General features: G+C 40.1%; 1 protein-coding gene across 1 annotated transcript in view; it reads right to left on the bottom strand.

The window, feature by feature from the left end:
* Positions 1-21,111, bottom strand: part of PPA1 (inorganic pyrophosphatase 1) — a 28,884-nt gene extending 7,773 nt beyond the window's left edge. The window contains exons 1-6 of the mRNA XM_081105084.1: positions 20,876-21,111; positions 18,567-18,625; positions 7,522-7,575; positions 6,550-6,669; positions 3,282-3,368; positions 1,734-1,860 (exon numbers count right to left, since the gene is read on the bottom strand). Coding sequence (XP_080961210.1) covers positions 1,734-1,860; positions 3,282-3,368; positions 6,550-6,669; positions 7,522-7,575; positions 18,567-18,625; positions 20,876-20,939 — 511 coding nt within the window. The 5' untranslated portion in view covers positions 20,940-21,111. The remainder of the gene's footprint in view (positions 1-1,733; positions 1,861-3,281; positions 3,369-6,549; positions 6,670-7,521; positions 7,576-18,566; positions 18,626-20,875) is intronic.
* Positions 21,112-22,115: the final 1,004 nt, after the last annotated feature.

Genomic DNA, 22,115 nt, shown 5'->3' with positions numbered 1-22,115 from the left:
AAGAACCCATAATCAAGATTACTCTACCCAGCAAAAGCTATCATTTGGAATGAAGGACAGATAAAGAGCTTCTCAGACAAGAAAAAGCTAAAAGAGTTCATCACCTCTAAACCAGTATTACATGAAATGTTAAAGGGCCAATAAGGAGAAGAAGGAAAAAGGAGGAGGAGAAGGAGGAGCAGCAGGAGGAGGAAAAAGGAGGAGGAGGAAAAAGAAAAAGGAAGAAAAATATGAATAAAATGGCAAGAGCTACATACCTATCAACAATTACTTTAAATGGATTAAATAATCAAAAGACAAACAGTAGCTGAATGGATAACAAAACAAGACCTTTACATATACTGTCTATAAGAGACTCATTTCAGATAGAAAGACAAAGACTGAAAGCAAAGAGTTGGAAAAAGATATTCTGGGAACAAACAAAAGCTGGGGTAGCAACACTTACACCAGACAAAACTGACTTTAAAAGAAAGACTATATAAGAGACAAAGAAGGAGCCAGTAATTTCACTTCTGGGTATGTATCCAAAGAAATACAAAACACTAATTCAAAAGGACAGAAGCACCCATATGTTTATTGTAGCAATAAATGAATGGATAAAGAAGTAGTGTAGATATACAATGGACTATGGCTCAGCCATAAAAAAGAATGAATTCTTGCCATCGGCAACAACATGAATGGACCCAGAGGGCACTGTGCTGAGAGAAGTAAATCAGAGAAAGACAAATGCCATATGATTTCACGTATATGTACAATCTAAAAACAACATAAAGAAACAAGCAAAATAGAAACTCATAAATACAGAAAACACTTTGAATGTTGCCAGGTGGGAAGGGGTTGAGTGAATGTATGAAAAAGGTACAAGGATTAAGAAGTACAAATTGGTAATTACAAGTAGTAGTGGGGGTGTAAGAAGTACAGTACAGCCCTAGCCGGTTTGGCTCAGTGGATAGAGTGTCGGCCTGCAGACTGAAGGGTCCCGGGTTCAATTCTGGTCAAGGAAACATGCCCAGGTTGCAGGCTCAATCCCCAGTAGGGGATGTGCTGGAAACAACTGATCAATGATTCTCTCTCATCATTGATGTTTCTATCTCTCTCTCCCTCTCCCTTCCTCGCTGAAATCAATAGAAATATATTTTAAAAAATAAAATAAAAAGCACAGTACAGTCAATAATATTTTAATAATTATGTATGGTGTCAAATGGGTTTTAGTTTTATTGGGGTGATCACTCTGTAAGTTATATAAATGTCTAATCACTGGGCTGTATACCTGAAACTATAATATTGTACCTCAACTGTAATAGAAATATTTAAAAAATTTTTTAAAAAGGAAGTCCTTAGGGACTCTTCGGTGCTGTCCATAAACCTTTCTGTGATGATATAAACATTTAAAAAAATGATGACTTCTAATGGCATGTGAATTACATTTCAATTAAAACAAAATTTTAAAAATAAATAAATAGACCTACTGAGGACAAGTATATGAGGAAGGAAAGGAGAAAACAGTAAACACAAACTATCAGATTTTTGTCTTTCCTGGAATGAAGGAGAAAATTTACTCAGTTAATTACTCAGAAAATTTACTCAGCATTAGAAACAGCAGTGCTTTGTCAAATGTTTTGCTACTCCGTTCTTTAAGAGTTTGAAGGCATGAGCTTATAATTCTGTCGTTATAGGTTAAGGGGTGCATCAGATGTAAGCACAAATACTTCAGACTCTTTACACTTTCTTACCATTATAATTGGCTGCATCGGGGTCATCCGCATTGATGGCAATCACTTTCCAGTCAGTTTCCCCTTCGTCAATCATAGCCAATATGCCCAGAACTTTCACCCGGATTATTTCACCTCTTGCACAGACCTGAGAGTCAATAACGACAGTCAGGACAATACCACAGAATGAAACTTTAGAAGAAAAACTTGACTTGATGGATAGTAGGAAATAAGGAAGACAACAAGTTTCTGCAAACTTACCTTAAATTGTTCCTTTAAGCAGTTTTTTAAGAGCTAAACAAGTAACTGCCCATCAGTTTTATCAAAGTTGAAAATGTACACTTACTACTTATAGGTCCTAAGAAAATCAGTGACATGATTCAGGATAATTAATCTTTCTTTCAACCGTCATTGAGTGTGCCAAACCCCCCATAATTTTGTTTCAAATATATATTTTAATGTGCTTTTATTTTATAGAAGCCACTGAGTTAGACATCATACAATATGACTGAACTTGATGACTTAAGAAACTCAATGACAAGTTTCTTTTCAGTTGCTTACTATTTTCCCAAGCCTGAGAAAGTTCATAAAGATATATAACTACAGTTAGAATCTTAAAGCAACCCTTCTTGATATAGGAGTCCCTACCATCAATATCCAACTCGTGAGGTTACTGGGCTTGGGTCAATTGCAAGGTTTGCCTTGTGTTGAGATGACATTTGCTTCTTAGTACCCTTCATCTACTGACCAGTCATCTGCCCTCTAAAGCAGAACATGTCTACTTCTTCCACGTATATAGGGTGTCTGCCAAAAATATATATACACTTTTGCCCTAGACCAGTGGTCGGCAAACTCATTAGTCAACAGAGCCAAATATCAACAGTACAATGATTGAAATTTCTTTTGAGAGCCAAATTTTTTAAACTTAAACTATATAGGTAGGTTCATTGTTATTAACTTAATTAGGATACTCCTAAGGCTTAGGAAGAGCCACACTCAAGGGGCCAAAGAGCCGCATGTGGCTCGCGAGCCGCAGTTTGCCAACCACGGCCCTAGATGATTTGGTTCAGTGGACAGAGAGTTGGCCTGCGGACTGAAGCGTCCCGGGTTCAATTCTGGTCAAGGGCATATGCCCGAGTTGCAGGCTCGATCCCCAGTAAGGGGCGTGCAGGAGGCAGCTGATAAATGATTCTTTCTCATCATTGATGTTTCTATCTCTCCTCCCTTCCTCTCTGAAATCAATAAAAAATATATTTTAAAAAATGTATACACACTTCAACAGCTGATAACTCACTTAATTTTCACTTATTTTTAGTAATAATAAACACTGACTTTATAATCATTCAAAGTGTATATAATTTGGGGGGATACCCTGTATGTATAGCCATATACACTTATATGTACATCTTTTTCTAGGCTAGGTTTAAATATACAAATGCTTTAAAAGAAATGGAAGCTTCTAATCATCTCAAGTGACATCATTATTCATAATATTTTTTAAAGTATGAACTTTATATATTTCATTAATATCATCTTAGCACTAAAGAAAAACATTTCAGATTACATTACCTTGCTTCCAATTTCACAGACATCAATTGGGTCATTGTCGCCACAACAACCAGTGTGTTTGTCATTGTGTCCAGGGTCTTCCCAAGTCTAGGGGGGAAAAATGCTTAGAGCATATCGTTCCTATACATGCTACTGACAGAATGGATCATGTTGACATTAAAACACCACATGAGTCTTTCTGCAAAAATAGTAATCTTCAGCTATTTTTTCTCATTTAGAAAAACTTTTACTCACATTTAAGAATCTTAACTACACATCATAATTTTAATTAAATGCCAGGGTTCCTATATTGCACAGAATACTAAACTACATTTAAGCTTTAAAACAGACAATGATCACCCGGCCAGTGTGGCTCAGTGGCTGAGCGCCAACCCAGGAACCAAGAGGTCATTAGTCAATTCCGGTCAGGGCACATGCCCAGGTTGTGGGCTTGATCCCCAGTAGGGGACATGCAAGAAGCAGTCGATTGATATCGATGTTTCTCTCATCGATGTTTCTATCTCTCTATCCCTCTCCCTTCCTCTCCCGCTGAAAATCAATTAAAAATATTTTAAAAATTAATAAAACAGGCAATGATCCTATTTAAAACAAACAAAAATCAACCACCTGCCCTGGTTGGGTGGCTCAGTTGGTTAGAGCATTGTTCTATACACCAAAAGGTTACGGGTTCAATTCTCAGACAGGGCCAGGGCACATATCTAGGTTGCGGATTCAATCCCCAGTTGGGGCATGTACAGGAGGCAACCAATCAATGTTTCTCTGTCTCTCTCTTCCCTTCCTCTCTCTAAAATAATCAATCAAAAAAACAAACATAGCCTTAACCAGTTTTGCTCAGTGGATAGAGCGTCGGCCTGCGGACTGAAAGGTCCCAGGTTCGATTCTGGTCAAGGGCATGTACCTTGGTTGCAGGCACATTCCCAGTAGGGAGAGTGCAGGAGGCAGCTGATCGATGTTTCTCTCTCATCGATGTTTCAACTCTCTATCCCTCTCCCTTCCTCTCCCTCTGAAAATCAATTAAAAATATTTTAAAAATTAATAAAACAGGCAATGATCCTATTTAAAACAAACAAAAATCAACCACCTGCCCTGGTTGGGTGGCTCAGTTGGTTAGAGCATTGTCCTATACACCAAAAGGTTACGGGTTCAATTCTCAGACAGGGCCAGGGCACATATCTAGGTTGCGGATTCAATCCCCAGTTGGGGCATGTACAGGAGGCAACCAATCAATGTTTCTCTGTCTCTCTCTTCCCTTCCTCTCTCTAAAATAATCAATCAAAAAAACAAACATAGCCTTAACCAGTTTTGCTCAGTGGATAGAGCGTCGGCCTGCGGACTGAAAGGTCCCAGGTTCGATTCTGGTCAAGGGCATGTACCTTGGTTGCAGGCACATCCCCAGTAGGGAGAGTGCAGGAGGCAGCTGATCGATGTTTCTCTCTCATCGATGTTTCTAACTCTATCCCTCTCCCTTCCTCGCTGTAAAAAAAAATCAATAAAATATTAAAAACAAACAAACAAAAAAAACATATCCTCAGGTGAGGATTAAAGAGAAAAAACACACACCTAATAACGGAGACAACTGCAAACACAGATATAGGCCCAAATACTTACTTTAAAAGTATATGAAAAGAAAACTGCTTTGAGGAATTCTTGGTACTTAGTATCTTGTACTAACTAGATTTTCTTTAAAATAAATTTCCAAAGCAGAAGTAGGTAGGCAGTAATACTAAAACAGAAACTGTGTTCTGATGGTAAAAGTGTCATCATTGACAGGAGCTAAGATTGAAAAGTTTAATCAGAATTTTCTGAAGCTTTAAGTTACTGGCTTTCTTTCCTGCTAAACTGCAAGAGAGAGTCCTTACAAAGAATCCCATGAAAAGCACAAATGACCTATGTTTACCAAAAAATCAAGTTTAAAACGTAGCTGTTGTTTTGGTTTTCTCTCCTAATCCAGAAAACTTTCTTGGATTTGTTTGTCTACTCAGTTGGAGTAAAGTGAAAAAGATAAAAATGAAGGGTGATAGAGAAGACCGGATCCCGCAAAGCCAAATCCACCTACAGAGGAATAAGAATTTCAGCATTGTTTTCCCAGAGGGAAGGTACTTCAAGGCTAAATATTAAATAAGTTGAAGTACAAGGCAAAATGATATAATTAAGGCAAGCTAGATGAGTTTGACCTATGTTTGGTTAAGTTATAGATTGTTTCACAATAGGTTCCACTTAATAGACTTAATCAGGGGTCCTTAAACTACGGCCCGCGGGCCACATGCGGCCCGCTGAAAACATTTATCTGGCCCGCCAGGTGTTTTTGCCGCTGCTGTGTGCATAGGAATTTGTTCATAGTTTTTTTTTAAACTATAGTCCGGCCCTCCAACGGTCTCAGGGGCAGTGAACTGGCCCCCTGTTTAAAAAGTTTGAGGACCCCTGGACTTAATGGCTAATAAAAACAAACTATTTATCAATAGGGAAAAAATAGAATATTCTGTGTAAAAATCCTAAGTGCCACAGCATTAGCCTAACCAAACTAGAATTTAATCTGTTGATTACTCATAATAGACATGATTTTAGTGATTCTTCACTCAAATGCTACATAAGGACCTACTACATAACACTGACATTGCACTGGGGATAAATTTGTAAACAGTGCAGATTATCTCCTGTCTTCAAAGGGTTGACTGTTCAGGAAAATCCTATTTTGCTTTACCACAGAGAACTTGGCTTAAAGAGGGAATCAGGACTCTAAACATAAAGGTCAACAGCTCTGTGAACTAAGTGCTTTATTCCTCACAATAGCCATATGAGCTAAGTACTATTAATATCTCAGGGGGAGAGATTCACGTCTCAGGAAGGAAGAAACAGAGACAAACGAGGTAACTTAGGGGGTGGCAGCCTTGGGATTTGAACTCTAGTCTTTTTGGTGCCCGAAATCAGTGCTTTTATCACCATTAGCCTACACGGTCTCTCTTAATACAGATTTGCCACTCGTTCTGTAAAGAAAGAATTTATATAATTTATAACGAGTCCATATAGAAAGATAAATATTTCAAAATAGACCAAACTTTCAAACATGAGATTAAACACTGTAAATATTTGCCTTTTAGTTTATCTTGAAAAGTTATTCAAGGAAGTATTAAAATTAATTACCTATGTTTTTAAAATCTATTATAGCAAAAACTTCCTGAAGATGTTTAAATATTTTTTTACTAACAGCAGTAAGTTCATTTTTTTGTAAGCTAAAAAGTACATTTCTAACAATTGCACAGAGACATACCTGAGGGATGGCACCATAGTTCCAGATATATCCTTTATAAGGGAACACATTTGCAACATAACGGAGTTTTCCTTTTTTCACATCTTGTTTAATTGGGTTTAAAGGGTCCTTTGTAGCAATCTGAAATAAAAATTTTCTAATCATTGCATATTTGGATGTAAAATCCTATTCAAATAAGGATTTGAGGGAATTATGGAATGCACACCCCCTAGTTCCACTGTAATGACATATTTTATCTGTAACATTTTTATAATTTGAAATAAAAGTTTCTCCATAGTCAGCCTTTAAGTGGAAAACATTTGAGGTATACAGGAACTATCAAGAAGGGGAAAAGAACATTTAGTAATTCCAGAAAACAAAACTAAACTTACCCGGAATAAATCCTAACATTTGAGAAATAAAAGATTTTTATTAAAAAGGTAAAATAAATATTACCAAATTCAGCTTTCCTTCAGAGCATTTAAAATTATTAAAGCATTTGAGTATCTATTACATGCAAAGTGTGGTTACATTTAAAAAGCTTAATTGACATAAAACACATAAAAAATATCCTTAACAAAAAGCCAAAAAGCCAAATATCTTATGTGTCAAAAGAAGGAAATTAACAAAATGCAACAGAAATTCCAATAAGATCATTTGTGGCTGGGGGACCAAGGAAAGTTTGTTGACTCTGTGAAGTCAATGATGGACTTAAAAAGAACAAGACAGAGGAGAAAAAGATAATTCCAGGCTTTGGGAACTCCAGAAGCGAAGATGTAAGGGAAGGGAAGTCTGTAGCATATTTGTAAATTGTAAATAGATAAGTTTAGTTGGAACACAGGAAATGATTGGCAGGCAATGGGAACTATAACTGGAAAATAGATTGGGACTAGAAAGAGGTAACCTTGGACTTTAGCTGTTTAACCTTTGAGCAAATCAGTGTGGCTAGATCAAAGCTAATACCCTACATCGTACTACCAAAGGCAAACATACCTCCATTTTTGCATTAGACCAGCGTGGTACTTCAACTACCATGTTGAACACATCCTGAAAAACAGAAGGTCAGATGGTCACAGGAGCTAATTTATTCTCTTCAATGAGCAGGCCCTGGTTCCTCCAAAGAAAAACTGTTCATTGCATCTGATCTTTGAAGTCAATGGACTTTCAATAAATGCATCAAAAAATAAGACAGACTGATGGATGAAGAGACAAAGCAAAATATTACTTTTGCAAGATATTATTCTTGCAAAGTACTATTCTGCTAAAGTATTACAAAATCAAGGTGGTGGGTGTATGGTTGTCCGCTATATAATTTTTCAAACTTTACTGGGTGTTTTATATTTTTCCTAATTAAACAGTTGGGGTGTATGTGGAAAGAATCCTATATAATAAAAGGGTAAAATGCAAATTGACATTAATGGTGGAACGAACAGAACAACTGCTTGACCAGTCACTATGAGGCACACTGACCACCTCTCGATCTCTTTCCCCGGCTGGCAGGCTCCCATTGCCCAATGGTGAACGGGGAACTGGGGGTAGGTGGCGGCAGGGGGTGGTGGGGGGAGGGGGAGCGGGGCCAGCTGCCAGGGAAGATGGCCCTGATCACAGGCCAGGCCTAGAGACTGTACCCATGCACAAATTTCATGCACCAGGCCTCTAGTGTTTCTATAAAGGGAAACAGTTTCTAAACATAACAGAACTTGTATCACTGAGGAAGCCCATTTTCAAAGCAATCATCTCCAATGCCTAGTCATTTCCATTGTGACTCTGAAATCACTCAAAATGTTTTTGAATCACCTGTTTCAGAGGTGGTTCATAAGACAAATCCCAAATCAGTTTAATTATTTTGTCATAGTTTGGTTTTAGCCTCAAACAAAATGAATCACCCCCATTATTCTCCCAACTTGGCTGTCTTTAAAAATCAGCACTCCTCAAAAGGACACTGAAATAAAATAGTATGTTCTAAAAATGTTTTTACCAATAGCATTTCTAAGTGTAATTAGTTTCCAGCCTTAATATTGATTACTTAAAAGTGAATGATACATTTTAAAAATTCCGAAGAGCTTATTATTTAGAAACACAATGACAGAAAATCACAGTCATCTCATTTTGCACACCTACGTCAAATACCAACTTGACATAGGATCTCCAATTAAAACTGAGCTTTGAGGAGTCAGAAAGTTACTTTTGCCATGGAGCAAAACTTTAAATTCAGTTTTTCAGTTGATAACCTCAATAAAAAGCACACATGAAGCCAAATCTTCAATTACTCTGTTATAAAATATATCTTTAAAGTTGATTTAAAATCAAAATCATTTAGTCATACAATTTCTTAGAATTACATCTTTGCTATTTTGCATAAAAAACAGGGATTTATAGAACTGTATACCTGAAGCCCATGTAATTTTAATAACCAATGTCACCCCAATAAATTAAATTAAAGATATACAAACAAAAATCAGGGACTGATGAACTATAAGAGAATAAGTCAAAGGTTTCAAGTCAATAATTACTTTGCTGCTACTTTTAACCAAGCAGAAAAGCTACACAGATTTATATTAAAGAGTGTAAATCTTAGTCAAACCAAGGGAGATTAAAACATTCCTTGGGTTTTGTTCTAAACATCCTGACGCCTACTTGCTAACAACATAAAAACCACAGAGAATGGAGATAGTTTTCAAGATCTATCTAGTCCCACTACTCTGGTATTTTAAAATATAGGATCTGTAAATCTATGATACTAGAACAAAGGGCTTTTAGAGTTTTTACAGCAGTAGCCTAAAGGCTCACAAGATGGAGCTGTTACTCTGAGATGAGAAAACCTAAGAGATCCGTTGTTAATTTTTTTTTTTTAAGAAAATATACAGACTGGCCGAAACCGGTTTGGCTCAGTGGATAGAGCATCGGCCTGCGGACTGGGGGGTTCCAGGTTCGATTCCGGTCAAAGGCATGTACCTGGGTTGCGGGCACATGCCCAGTGGGAGGTGTGCAGGAGACAGCTGATCGATGTTTCTCTCTCATCGATGTTTCTAACTCTCTATCTCTCTCCCTTCCTCTCTGTAAAAAATCAATAAAATATATTAAAAATATATATATACAGAATGAATATATTGCCTCGAGAAAACAAAGTAGCAAATAGAGCTGAAATCATTAATTCAAAGTTTAGAAACTACATCAAACTCTTCAATGGAATTAAATGATAAATATGTATAGATTTCAAAACCACATTACCTAATATTACAAACCTGCGTAACTAATAGAAACAAAAACAAACAAACAAAACAACATTAGCTGGGCCAAAAATAGCAAGGAGTGTCCTGCAAGGAGCCACATATCCAATTGATTCATTTTTTAACGAACATTTACTGAGCACCATCATTAAGTGACATTTTTCTAGGCACTGAAAACTACCAGTGAACAGAGTACGTTTTTAACTTCCTAAAGAGCTGGATTTCCAAACCAGGTACTTCTGGCCCGTAGGCCTCAAGCTACAGCTTGGGGTCCACAAACCGAGATGAGAGACTAGCCTGCAAAATGAATGTTTAGCATATTTCCAAGTGTATGTAGATGCGGTAGTGATTACCGTATTTTTTTTAAAGCAAAGCAGTGCATGTGTAGTTTTTATTATCATAAGGAAAAGTGTTCAACCAGTTATTCCATTGCTAGAAAAATGTTTGCTGTTAAAACATGCATTCTCATTGGAACTCTTGTGCAGTTGGTAGGAAAGTAAAACAGCACAGCCTCTAGTGGAAAACAGAATGGCGGTACCTCAACAAATTAAAAGTAGAACTGCTATATTGTGCATTGTGGACAGAGCTGACTCAGTCTTGAAGCTAATCTGCCATATCAACTGCTGTCCGCCAACCCCATTTGGGAATGTACACAAAACTCTGCAGTGAGCCACTTGTGACCTTATCTGTCTCTTAACCAGCTCTGACACCAAGGCATCTGGGCACCTGGAGGTCCCCCTTCCCTTACGTTAAACAATCATTTCTTTCCCAGCACCTAGACTCAGTGTTTTTAACTATAAAACACAGACTCTGGGTGGTGGAAGGTGCAGTGGCTATCCAAGTCACCTCGCCACCTCCCAGGATGCACCTCGTATCTCAGGTGCCTTAATAAAGGTAATGACAGGGTTGTCAGCCTCGTGCTCTAGTCTCTCAGCCCTGGGAAATTGTAAGTAACAGGTGGTGAGCCAGCCAGGAGACCTAAGAAACGGGCCTTTAGGAAAAAGGCATCCATGGGGAAACCCCAGTTGGCCACCTACTTCCATGTGGAGAAGGGTGGCCCATACACTAGATTCCTGTGGACTGCCATGTGAGTACAAGGACACCCCCAAAACACTGGCCATTCTTATGCTTGTTTGAAGAAGTACACATTACACATTGTGGTCTGGAAGGAAAGTACATGGCCACAGCTTCGGGCTGGCCCCTCTTAGGGGTGGTTCAGCTGGCCACCGACACCCAGCTAGAGGCAGGAGCCAGGGTTAGAAAATTAGAACTGAAACTAGAAAAAGATATCTACAACTTTGCTAGCATGAGGACTGGCTGATAGAGGCGGTGGGGAGTAAAGATCCTTTGAATAGATACCACTTCTTTTATGCTAGCCATGAAGTCTGTTTGCATGTTCATGTGTCGATACATATGTTTGTAGATGTGTAGCATTTTCTGCCTCCAGATGGTATTAGTTGCTTTAAAAATAAAACAAAAACTACTTAATTGGTTTAAAAAACAAACAAGCACTTATAAGGGTGGGCTATTCTAAAATTCTCAAAAATACAATAACTAACCGAAATGTTTTTCAGGTTCATGTGCTCTAAGATTAATCTTTAGTAGAGCTAAAAAATAAATTTGGATCTGTTAATAAATACTTCTTATGCTTTGTTGAGGAAGCATATGTTTCAAAAAATTATGAAATAATAAAAAAAATTATAAAATATATTTGCCAGTAAAAACCCATGTTTCTATGTCTGGCCTGTGTTGCTCAGTGGTTGAGCATTGATCTATGAACCAGAAGGTGATGGTTTGATTCCTGGTCAGGGCACATGCCCGTGTTGTAGTCTCAATCCCCAGTGGGGGGCATGCAAGAGGCAGCCAGTTAATGATTTTCTCTCATCGTTGATGTTTCTCTCTCCCTCTCCTTTCTTCTCTGAAATATATATTTTTTACAAACCTATGTTTCTAGGTTATGAAAGAAAAATAATGCTTTCAGTAATAAAAACTATAAGGTATAAATATGTATTTTTAAGAGGGAAAAAAGTAATTTTGTCCTAAAGTGAGGCTGGTTGTTTCAAAATCAGAAAGAAGAAAAACAACAAAATCTATTGTAAAAAAAAAGTTGTTGAAGGTTTAGGAAAAGGTTATCTTTTTTCCCCAAAAAATATATTTTATTGATTTTTTACAGAGAGGAAGGGAGAGGGATAGAGAGTTAGAAACATCGATGAGAGAGAAACATTATATCCTATATAATAAAAGCCTAATATGCTAAGTGCCCAGTCAACCGGTCAGCTGTTCAACCAAAGAATAATATGCTAATGATATGCTAAGGCCGCTCAATGGTGCGCACTATGATGTGCACTGACCACCAGGGGGCAGATAGTGGACTGGTCGCTATGACGTGCACTGACCACCAGGAGGCAGATGCTCCGACTGGTAGATTAGCTTGCTGCTGGGGTCCAGCCAATTGGGACTGAGCAAGATGGGCCGGACATGCCCTGGAGCCCTCCCGTGGTCCCTCCTTGGCCGGCCAACCTTCCGCATCCCTCCCTGGCCCCGATTGTGCACCAGTGGGGTTCCTCGGCCTGGCCTGCACTCTCTCGCAGTCCAGGCTGAGGGACCCTCCCCAGCCCTACCGAGTGCGCAAATTTCGTTCACCGGGCCTCTAGTATACATATAAATATATAAATAAATTCTTTCTTATCTATTCATCCATCAAAGGATACAGGTTGTTTCCACATCTTGGCTATTGTGAACAATGCTGCAATGCACATGGGAATGCAGATTTCCTTTGTATTATACCCAAAAGTGGATTGCTGGATCATATGGTATAAACCAGCAAGAAACCTATGCCTTGATTAGGCTGATAACTTCACCGATTCAACAGGAATATTACAGTAGCATGGTGATCCTAGGTCTCATCTCCAAACTGGTTAGTTTTCTTGTGGATCAAGACAGTAATCTGATAAGTCATTTACTAATGAATAGACTATGGCTATTATTAGTAATGTAGTTAAGTATGTATATACACGAAACATGCTCTTAATTTAATTACATTCTACCTCTGAATCTTAGCAGTAAAGTTAAATGTATCTTTACTGAGAGACTTATGAATGCCTCATGACATATGATCTGTTTCCATCACTGAACCTGAAGCCTAGTGAACTTGACATGCTGTACTGAAAAATTACATACGTGGCTCAAATTAGCATTTTCTATTTGACGAATCATGTGTTACTCTAGATAACTTCAGCAATTAAGTAAATATCAGATTTAGGAAGAAATACAAAAAATCATGATTCTACCACCCTTTCTTTTATTTTTGTTATGTAATAAAATTTGGAAAACTGGTAGTAGAATTTTCTTCTAAATTTATCTTATTTATTTTCTTTTCTTTATAAAAAGTCAAGCAAAGTGTCTGCATTTTCAGTTGTCAAACTTTTCTAGGATTTTCAACAACTGAGAATTCTGACCCTAGAAAATTACAATTTACTATAAATATGCATTTTCTGAGGAAAAAAATGCACATTTATAGCAAAATGCAATTTCAGAGAATTCACAGAACCTCAGAAAGCCACCAATGGCCATTCCAGGGCCTCAGAGCCACCAAGGACCCTGAACTACAAAACTTTATAGCCTTCCCAAAGGAAGAAAGCTCTTAGTTCCTTTGCATTCTAAGCTAAAAAAATAAAAATAAAAAATTAATTAAGCAAGTCTTTCTTTCCTGCATCATCAAAGAGATGTTTACTATAGAGAATGCGGAAAATACAAGAAGGCACTAAGTAAAATCCACCCACAAACATGCCTCATGGGAAGTAGTATAGCTCAGTGGTTAAGACCACGGGTTCTGAGCCTGAATGCCTGGCTATTGCTTATGAGTTCTAGCTGGTGATCCCAGATAACAGGGTTAATAAAAGAACCTAGCTTAGAGAATGACATGATGGTTAAATGGAATAATCCACATAAAGGGTTTAGTTTAGAGCCCAAGGTATGGAAAGCGTTCAGTAAGTATTAACAATATTATTTGGCTTTTGAAATAAAAATCTTTAATAAGACTTCAACAGCAAGTTAAATATATAGAATCATGAGCTGTCAGTGCAGAATGTAACAAAATTCCACTAACACCAACAAGTGCTCAGAGGTAAAGTAACATCACAAAACCAGTCAGTGATAAAACCAGGACTCAAATCAAGATTTGCTATCCATAAAATAGAGTTCTCAAAGTCTTCAGATATAACCAATCATGTGGTCAACATAATCAACCTATTTTTATTTGTTTGGTTATTGTGTTTTGAGACTTGCTTCAAGAACAATATATGCATATTTAATCAGCACAAATTAATTTTTTTTATAAAGTTTATAAATCACAGAAATTATGGTTAGAATAGCTGTTTTCAAATTTTAGTCATCTTAAAGCTCATCTGAGGGGGGAAATAGGAGCTTATTTTTACTTATGACATGTCAATTAAGTTTAATTGTGATAATTTTCATCTATGTTTTGAGTTCTAACTTTGGTTTGGCAAATGCAAAACCAAAAGATAAACAAAACAAAACAACCCAGAAAACCCAACCATTCTACATAAATAACAAGCTGAGAAAGGCAAACAGTGTTTATATTATTAATTCTGTAATATTTTTACAACTCCAATTTATGGAACAGAAATAGAAAATTCAAAAGAAGGCAATCCCTAAGAAAGTGAATAATCTGAAAAGCATAGTATAGAGGAGTCTCAAAATTTTGGGCACCGTACAGTGAGATAGTATCTTTAAAAAGCTAAGAATGATACACACTGCAAAAAATAGTTATATTTCTCAGGCATCAACCTATTTAATTAGAAGCCTGACTTTTTTTTAAGAGAGCAAAGAAACATAGTTCCATATTTACATATGCTCCCCATAGTCACTGAAAAGCAAACAAGCCTATATTGTTAGAACTAGTATTTAACATCAAAGTTTAAGATGGAATAGAAAAATACCAAACTTCTAAAACTAAACATCAAATCATATTTGAATACTTTCGCATTTAGATAAAGCTTTAATTTACCCAATGTTTCACATTGTTTATGCTCTTTTTTAAAATTTTAAAATATTTTTAAAATTTCTGGTATCTTAGAAATTTTAAGCCAGAAGACACTCTGAACTACACGTGCTCTTATATTTGATTCCCAAATAGCCCCAAAGCAAAGGACACTCTTACAAACCAAAAAATAACAACAAAAATCCAGTGAGTCCTTGCCCTTGCCTTCTTCTACCCAATGGATTTGGAAATAGTTCAAGCAGCGTGTCTGAGTTAAGATTCCCAGAACTGGCTGGATTGATTACCTAATGGCATGTATCCCAAATCAAATGCTCTCCACACTGAAAAGTCCTGACTTGGAGTAGGATAATCCTTTGGGCATTTTCCTTAGTAGAACTGACTGTGTTAATGCTAAAGGTACCTTCTCTCATTATCATCTGCCTAATGGATGACCATGTTATGGCAACACACACACAAAAATGTATGTAAATTTAATTACATTGGAATTTTTGTTGTTAATCCTCACCCAAGAATATTTTTTCCATTGATTTTCAGAGAGAGTGGTAGGGAGTGGGAGACAGAGAAACATGATGTGAGAGAGACACATCAATTGGTTGCCTCCGGCAAGCACCTGGGGGCCAGAATCCAGCCTGCATGTCCTTGACCAGAATCAAACCTATGACCCTTCAGTCCGCAGGCCAATTAGGGTTGAAATATTTTTAAAATCACACTCTTCTGTAGCCAATTGAATCAATCTGTTATTTTACTTAGGCTATAATCCAAAATAATTTATGTGTACCACACCCTTACTCATTTTGTACACAGTGAATTTCCTTAAAAACGAAACAAAGGAACTTTTTCCTGTTTCTCAGGCGGTAATCTGAAGTACTGAAGTTCACTGAGGCATAGACCACTAGCGAAATACAGAGTTGTTGCAAGAGCTTGTGCTTTTGAGCCACCTTTGGGTGGTACAAGAGCAAAGAATTTTTTTAAAATATGTTTTTATTGATTTTAGAGAGAAAGGAAAAGAGAGGGAGAAACATGGATCAGCTGCCTCATGCATGCCCCCATCTGGTGATCAAGCCTGCAACCTGGGCATGTGCCGGCTTGCAGGCACATGATCAAACCTAGGAATTGAACTGGCGACCTCTCGGTGTATGTATGAGAGGACGCTCAACCAACTGAGTCACACCAATCAGGGCTAAAAGTCTTCATTGAAGTAATCCCAGATTACAGATACAACCAATCCGTATGAGACTTTAAGGAGACACAGAATAACCTGAGTGAAGATGTTTTACATGACACCAATCTAGTCTTCAGTTTCCTATTATGAAGAAACTTGAAGCAACAAGAAGATTAGATACCACAATTGCTATGATCATTCTAGTCCTTGGCTAGAACATTGTCAAGTCACTTATTGCTATGGTCAGAATGTTTTTGTCCCCCCAAAATTCATGTTCAAGTCCAAAATTCATATGTTGAATGTATGTGTCCCCCCAGAATTCATACCTCAAAGATGATGGTATATTAGGTGGGACCTTTGGAAAGTGGTCAGACATGAGGGTAGAGCCCTCGGGAATGGGATTAGTGCTTTATAAAGAGGCTCTGCAGAGCGCCCTGGGCGCCTCCGCCACGTGAGGATACTCTGAGATGTCTGCAACCAGAAGAGGGCCCTCCCCTGACCAAGCTGGCACCCTGATCTCAGACTTCCAGCCCCAGAACTGTGAGCAATACATTTCTGCTGTTTATGAGCTACCCGTGCTGTGGCATTTTGTTACAGCAGCCCGGACGGACTAAGGCAGGAACACTGCTTTAAAAAAACACAACACAGCCTGGCTAGTGTGGCTCGGTCGTCGAGCATCGATCTATGAACCAAGAGGTCACGGTTCGATTCCCAGTGGGGGTGTGCAGGAGGCAGCCAATCAGTGATTCTCTCTCATCATTGATGTTTCTATCTCTCTCTCCCTTCCTCTCTGAAATCAATCAATCAATCAGTAAGTAAATAAAAATAAAAAACACAACACAGCTGTATGTCAAAACAATGTTTCCTTCCTTAGTACATCTGTATGCCAAGGTGCCATCAATAAACTTAGGGTAACCACTTTATACCTCTTCATTACTCAAAATGGTGCAAGATGTTATGGTAAAGTACTTTGCTATACATACGACTTATACAAAAAACATTCAAATGATGCCTATTCAAGAGGAAGGAAGGATCCTGCAGTTCACATCAACTCCTAGGAAATCAGAGGTAACAACGCAGAGTCTGTGAGTAAATACACGTTGAGAATCCCACAGGAGAACACATGCCAATCAGAGGTCCCTCCTGTAACATCGCTGGCCTGGGGCTGTTTGTTCCCCGGCCTCCAGTTAGAGCCCCAGCTCAGGTAGGCTCCTTGGAAGCAACACACAGGTTGGATTTTCTGCCAATGTCCAAGTGTCAATACAAACCTGCAGCTAACTTCCTGGTAGAAGTAAAATGAATTCGTCTGTTCCTCTCTGATAAACAAGCACAGACAAATAGTGAGACAGCACACCCAAGGATAAAATTTCATCTTTAGTAGTATTCTAGATGTGCGCTGGGATATGATGCTCACATGCTTATGTATAGACATCTAGCTAAAGAAGATCAATAACCTATGTAGCGTTTAAACTCCAAAAGATTTGCACTCACTGTGAATCAAGCTTCTTGAGTAAATGAAAAAAAAATGTTTTAAAGGTAGAGAAAAGAATCAAACATTTATTTTTGTGTCAGTTCCTAAATTCAGTACAAACTTCTATTAGGAAGAAGGCTAAAAAAGCTGTGTTTTCTTTTTAAATGACTATTTAAATCTGTACAAATAATGCATGCTCTTTATTAAAAGGTTAGGAAACATAAAAAGGCAAAAATGAAAGTAAAAATGAAAAGAGTCACTAGCAATTAATTTTACTTCCCAAGGATCATGAGTATTTTGAAATATATGTAGACTTTTTTTTCCTAGGGAAGTAAAGATTCTTTCCATTTTGTGGTAAGCCTATCATCTGTGCTAAAGTTAGATTTCTTTGGCTGACTGTATATACAGGAACAGGCACCTCTTTTTAGAAGTCTGTGGACTTACCTTTATTAACACTATTTGCAGACTTAACTCTATGGTCCATTAAAAGTACTGAATTTTTCTGTATTCATTGAATAATCTAGTTTATTTTTTATTATTTAGTAAATATTCCACAGCCCAAATTTTGGGCTGGCTACTTAATTTTAAAACCACTAATGGAGCACTAAGGTTTTAGTTCCAAATACACATACAAAAGACACCAATGTGATTTTTTTTGTTAATCGAGGCAGCTTTAAAACATTTGCTTCTATTCCTCTACTCCTTCCCCAAGTTATAGTTGCTTCTTTAACTGAATAATCTGGATTTAAGACTGACTTCTTACTTAGTCAATGCCCCTTAACTCACAGCACAATGAGGCATTTTAAGAACTTATCCTATATAATAAAAGCCTAATATGCAAATTGTCCCCTCGCCCAGGAGTTCCACTGGGAGTTCAAGCAAGGGTGGGGCTGGCCAACTGCTCTTGGCCCCTCCTGCTCCCACCCGCCCGCCCCCCACCCCTGCTGGTCCTGCCCTGGCCGCCTGTGGTGGCAGCAGTGGCAGCAGGCAGCCAGGGGAAAGGAGGCCCCGGCCAGCAGCTAGCAGCCACTAGAGACCCTACCCGTGCATGATTTCATGCACGGGGCCTCTAGTTAAAATATAAGAAAATCCATATGTGGAACTATCTGACCTCAGTAAAGAGACCGGGTTCAAAAGATAAGAACACCTTACCTTATCTGCATAAATTGGAATATCATGAAATGGAGATATATATTGTCCCTTTTCATTTTCTGCAAAATAAATTAGAAAAAGTTATTACTTTTTTGGTTAATTATATGAAGTACACTTTTAAAGAAACTTAATTCTTAAGAGCAGTTTTAGATTTACAATAAAATTGAGAAGGTAGAGATTTCCCATATACCCCCTGCTCCCATATGCATAGCCTCCCCTAAAGTCAACACCACTCACCAGAATGGTACAGTACACGTTTTTACACCAAGATTTTATTCCCACAAAAAAACTGGTTGTCTACTCCACCTTTCCTGACTCTCCTCCAAGACTGGGTTAAGTTTTCACCCCCTGCATTCCTTAGGCATCGGAGAGGTACTAGCCTCTATAATGAGGACAGGGACTGCCTTATCCTTGGCCTCAAAGAGAAGGGAGGGGGTCAGTTTGCTGAATTATAAACCATGTTGCCTTAAATACTGTTCCAGGAAGACAGAGCCAGCTGAGATTATGATTTTTCTTTAGGATAACCAAGTTGCAACAACACTTTCACAGGTAATTTCTATATTCTAGAGACCAAACTACCATATCCAAAAAGTAATTTAAAAACTTCCCTATTTTTCTCCAGGAAACTTAAAAGTCGGTCCACATGGCATCCCTTCAGGTTTAGAAACCAACAGTGACCACTCCCATCCCATAAAGTCAACCTGAGACTGCCGTCCAACCCACTCTCAGTTTTAAAGAGGTTGGCAAATGTAACATTACAGAAGGTAATATATCTCCTATTAAGGAAGGAGTCCAAGAAATCTATGACTTTTTTTTTTTTAAAAAAAAACACACTTAAAATTATACAGTGATATAATTGGATCTAATTATTGGTATTCTTAAGTTCCAGAGAGTTCCATCAGGTAAAAAGTTACATTAGCCAGTGCCAAAGTCAAGGAGTGGCATTGGTCTTCCTTCATGGCTATCAAATATTTGCTACCAATACACAATCTGAAAACTGTTTGTTCTGCAAATATAGCGTGAATCTCACCCAAACCACCCCCAGTCCTTCAAACCAGTCACCCCTCGAAAACCCTCCTACCGAGGAATTCCTGTGCCAACAGCAACTCCGGAAGAAATAGTTCAGTGACTTGTCGAAAGTCCCTGCACTGCTCTTGCTGCTATTTCCAACATTTAAAAAAAGTGGAGAGTGGCAGCCTCCCTGAATTTCACAGGGTAGTCTAATATTCAACCAGATGTGCAAACTCGAGAGTTCAGCTACCTTTTCCTCCCACCCCGGGCTACTTTTGATAGGAGCTCCGTTCTTTCTCTCAGTATTCCCATTAGTTCCCTTTGGACCCACTCCTTCCTGCCCTTCACACACTTGGAGCGCTCACAGAAATGAGTGCACCTGCCCATTTCCTCCCAAATAAAACGGTAAAGCAGTTGAAACAGAAGTGCCCCTGGTGACACTTCTCCGAACGCCTCCAATCACCTAGTCCTAATGGCTAGGGGAGCGGGTGGCAGAGAGTAACGCTGAAGGGTAAAGCCCGGGTGGCTTTCCGCCGCCTGCAGGGCATCGGCGGTGCGCGCCGGAGGGGAGCGCGGTGCACGCAGCCGGCAGCCTCCTCCGCTCCGGTGCGGGTGGGCAGGTGCCTAGACCCCGGACGCCTAGACCCCGCACCGGGAAAAACTTGGCGCTTTCTAACTCTCTGGCCAGGCTGACGTCACCCGCTTGCCTGGAAGGGAATGGCTTTCTGTTTCACTGGCGGCTCCCAGCATCAGCGCTGTGGGAAAGCAGGCGGCAGGCGGACAGGCAGGGGCGCTACCAGCACCCCCCGCCCCCCAAGGATGGTCGGGGCCTCAGTCTCCCCGTCCCTAAAGCCAGGGGCGGCACTCAACCCGCTCAGGGCCCAGAGTCAGAGCTACAGAAGGAACGAAGGTCCCGGGGGATCTCCCCGGCCCCGCTCCAACCCCTCCTTCTTTTCTTCCTAATTGAACAATCCTCTTAAACGGATTCGTTTACCTCTAGGCACCTTTCTAGGGTGACTCAGAGGTTTCCTTTTCCCATCACACACAGCCGAACACCTGCAAAACTAGCCTGGCCCAGGTTCGGGTCCAACCCAGCCCCTGCCGTCCCGCCCGCGGGCCGGACCTGTGAAATGGGACGACCGGGTCGGCCCAGGCCCCAGGGACCGGCCGGAGGAGCCCACCCCGCGCCCGGGAGAGGGGCTGAGCGCGGGCCGCAGGCGCCCAGGCGGGACGCGAGGCGAGGCCCGGGAATGAATGGAGGGGCAGGCGGGGAGGGACCGCGGGGCCGCCGGACTCACTGAAGAAGACTCGGTACTCGAGGGAGAAGGGCGCGGCGCGCTCCTCGCTGCTGAAGCCGCTCATGATGCCGAAGACCAGCCGCCGCCGCCACAGAGCAAGCAACCCGCACGCGGCGCCGACTGACAAGGGAGCCCTCCGCGCCTGCGCACTGCTGGACTGGACAGGGGAGCGGCGCCGGGAGCCGCCTTTAACGCCACTCGCGGGTCCCCTCCACCCGCGCCGGCCCACCTCGCGCGCAGGCGCACTCCGCCCGGCCTGGGCGTCCTTGAGTCCCAGCCCCGCCCTCGGGCTCCACCTCCACAGCCCCGCCCCCTGGCTGCAGGGCTGGGCCACGTGGCTGGCGGCCGGTTGTGGCTCAGCTCTTTGGCCTGCGGACTTTGGGGCACTGACAAGAGAGTAAAAGCTCAAGTTCTCGGTTTGGACCCGCTAGGAATTGGCCGCGGACCTCTTCCCAACCACAGGCACTGGGAATTCACCTTTGATTCTCACACACCCTTCCTTACAGAGTGAGTCCTTATCTCAGAAGTCCTTTATAAGTCACCCACCCGCTTTACCGACTGGCCCTGCCTGTGGCCGGTCGTCATGGTGTTCATTTGCATTTGTCTAATCCATAAGCAAAGCTGAGGCATAACACCGACAGCCTGTATCGGCTGGCACCAGCGAAGTATCAGTCCCACCACTTTGTAAGTGCATGACAGCAGCCAAATTGCTGTTAATGTCTCTGACTCAGTTTCTCATCAGAGATAGTCATAATGACTATTTCATGGGTTGTTGGGATGATTAACTGAGTGATACACGGCAGGAGTTGGAGGAAGAGCCTGGCTCCTTGCAAGCACTCAACAAGTATGACTTGTTATTCTCACCCTCCCCAGTGGAGGAGGATTTACTTCCCCCGCTTCCCCTCCTTGTTAGACTCACCCCAGTTCCTCGGGGACTTGAGATGGAAGCATTGGAAAAGTTCAGGCTTGAGCTCAGGGTCCCTTGAGGACATTTCTGTCAAGCAGAAGCACTATGGAGCTTATTTTTCTACTGTTGTTCCAGTTTATCAGGCCAGACCCCCAAAGCTAAAGTCTAATTGAGGTTGTTGTGGGCAGAAATTTGCATCACTTACATACCCAATCTATATGGTTAAAAAAAAGTTTATTTCAAAATCCTAATTATAAATTAAGAAATGATTATTCACATTTCACAGAATGCTTAGTTTTATTTTAAAAGTTAGATGGCCAGGGCTTCTCACAA

This window comes from Myotis nattereri, assembly GCF_964212035.1.
Source record: "Myotis nattereri genome assembly, chromosome: 13".
Classification (NCBI taxonomy): Eukaryota; Metazoa; Chordata; class Mammalia; order Chiroptera; family Vespertilionidae; genus Myotis; species Myotis nattereri.
The sequence above is the reverse complement of the archived record's forward strand: the minus strand, read 5'-3'. Positions and strand labels throughout refer to the sequence as shown.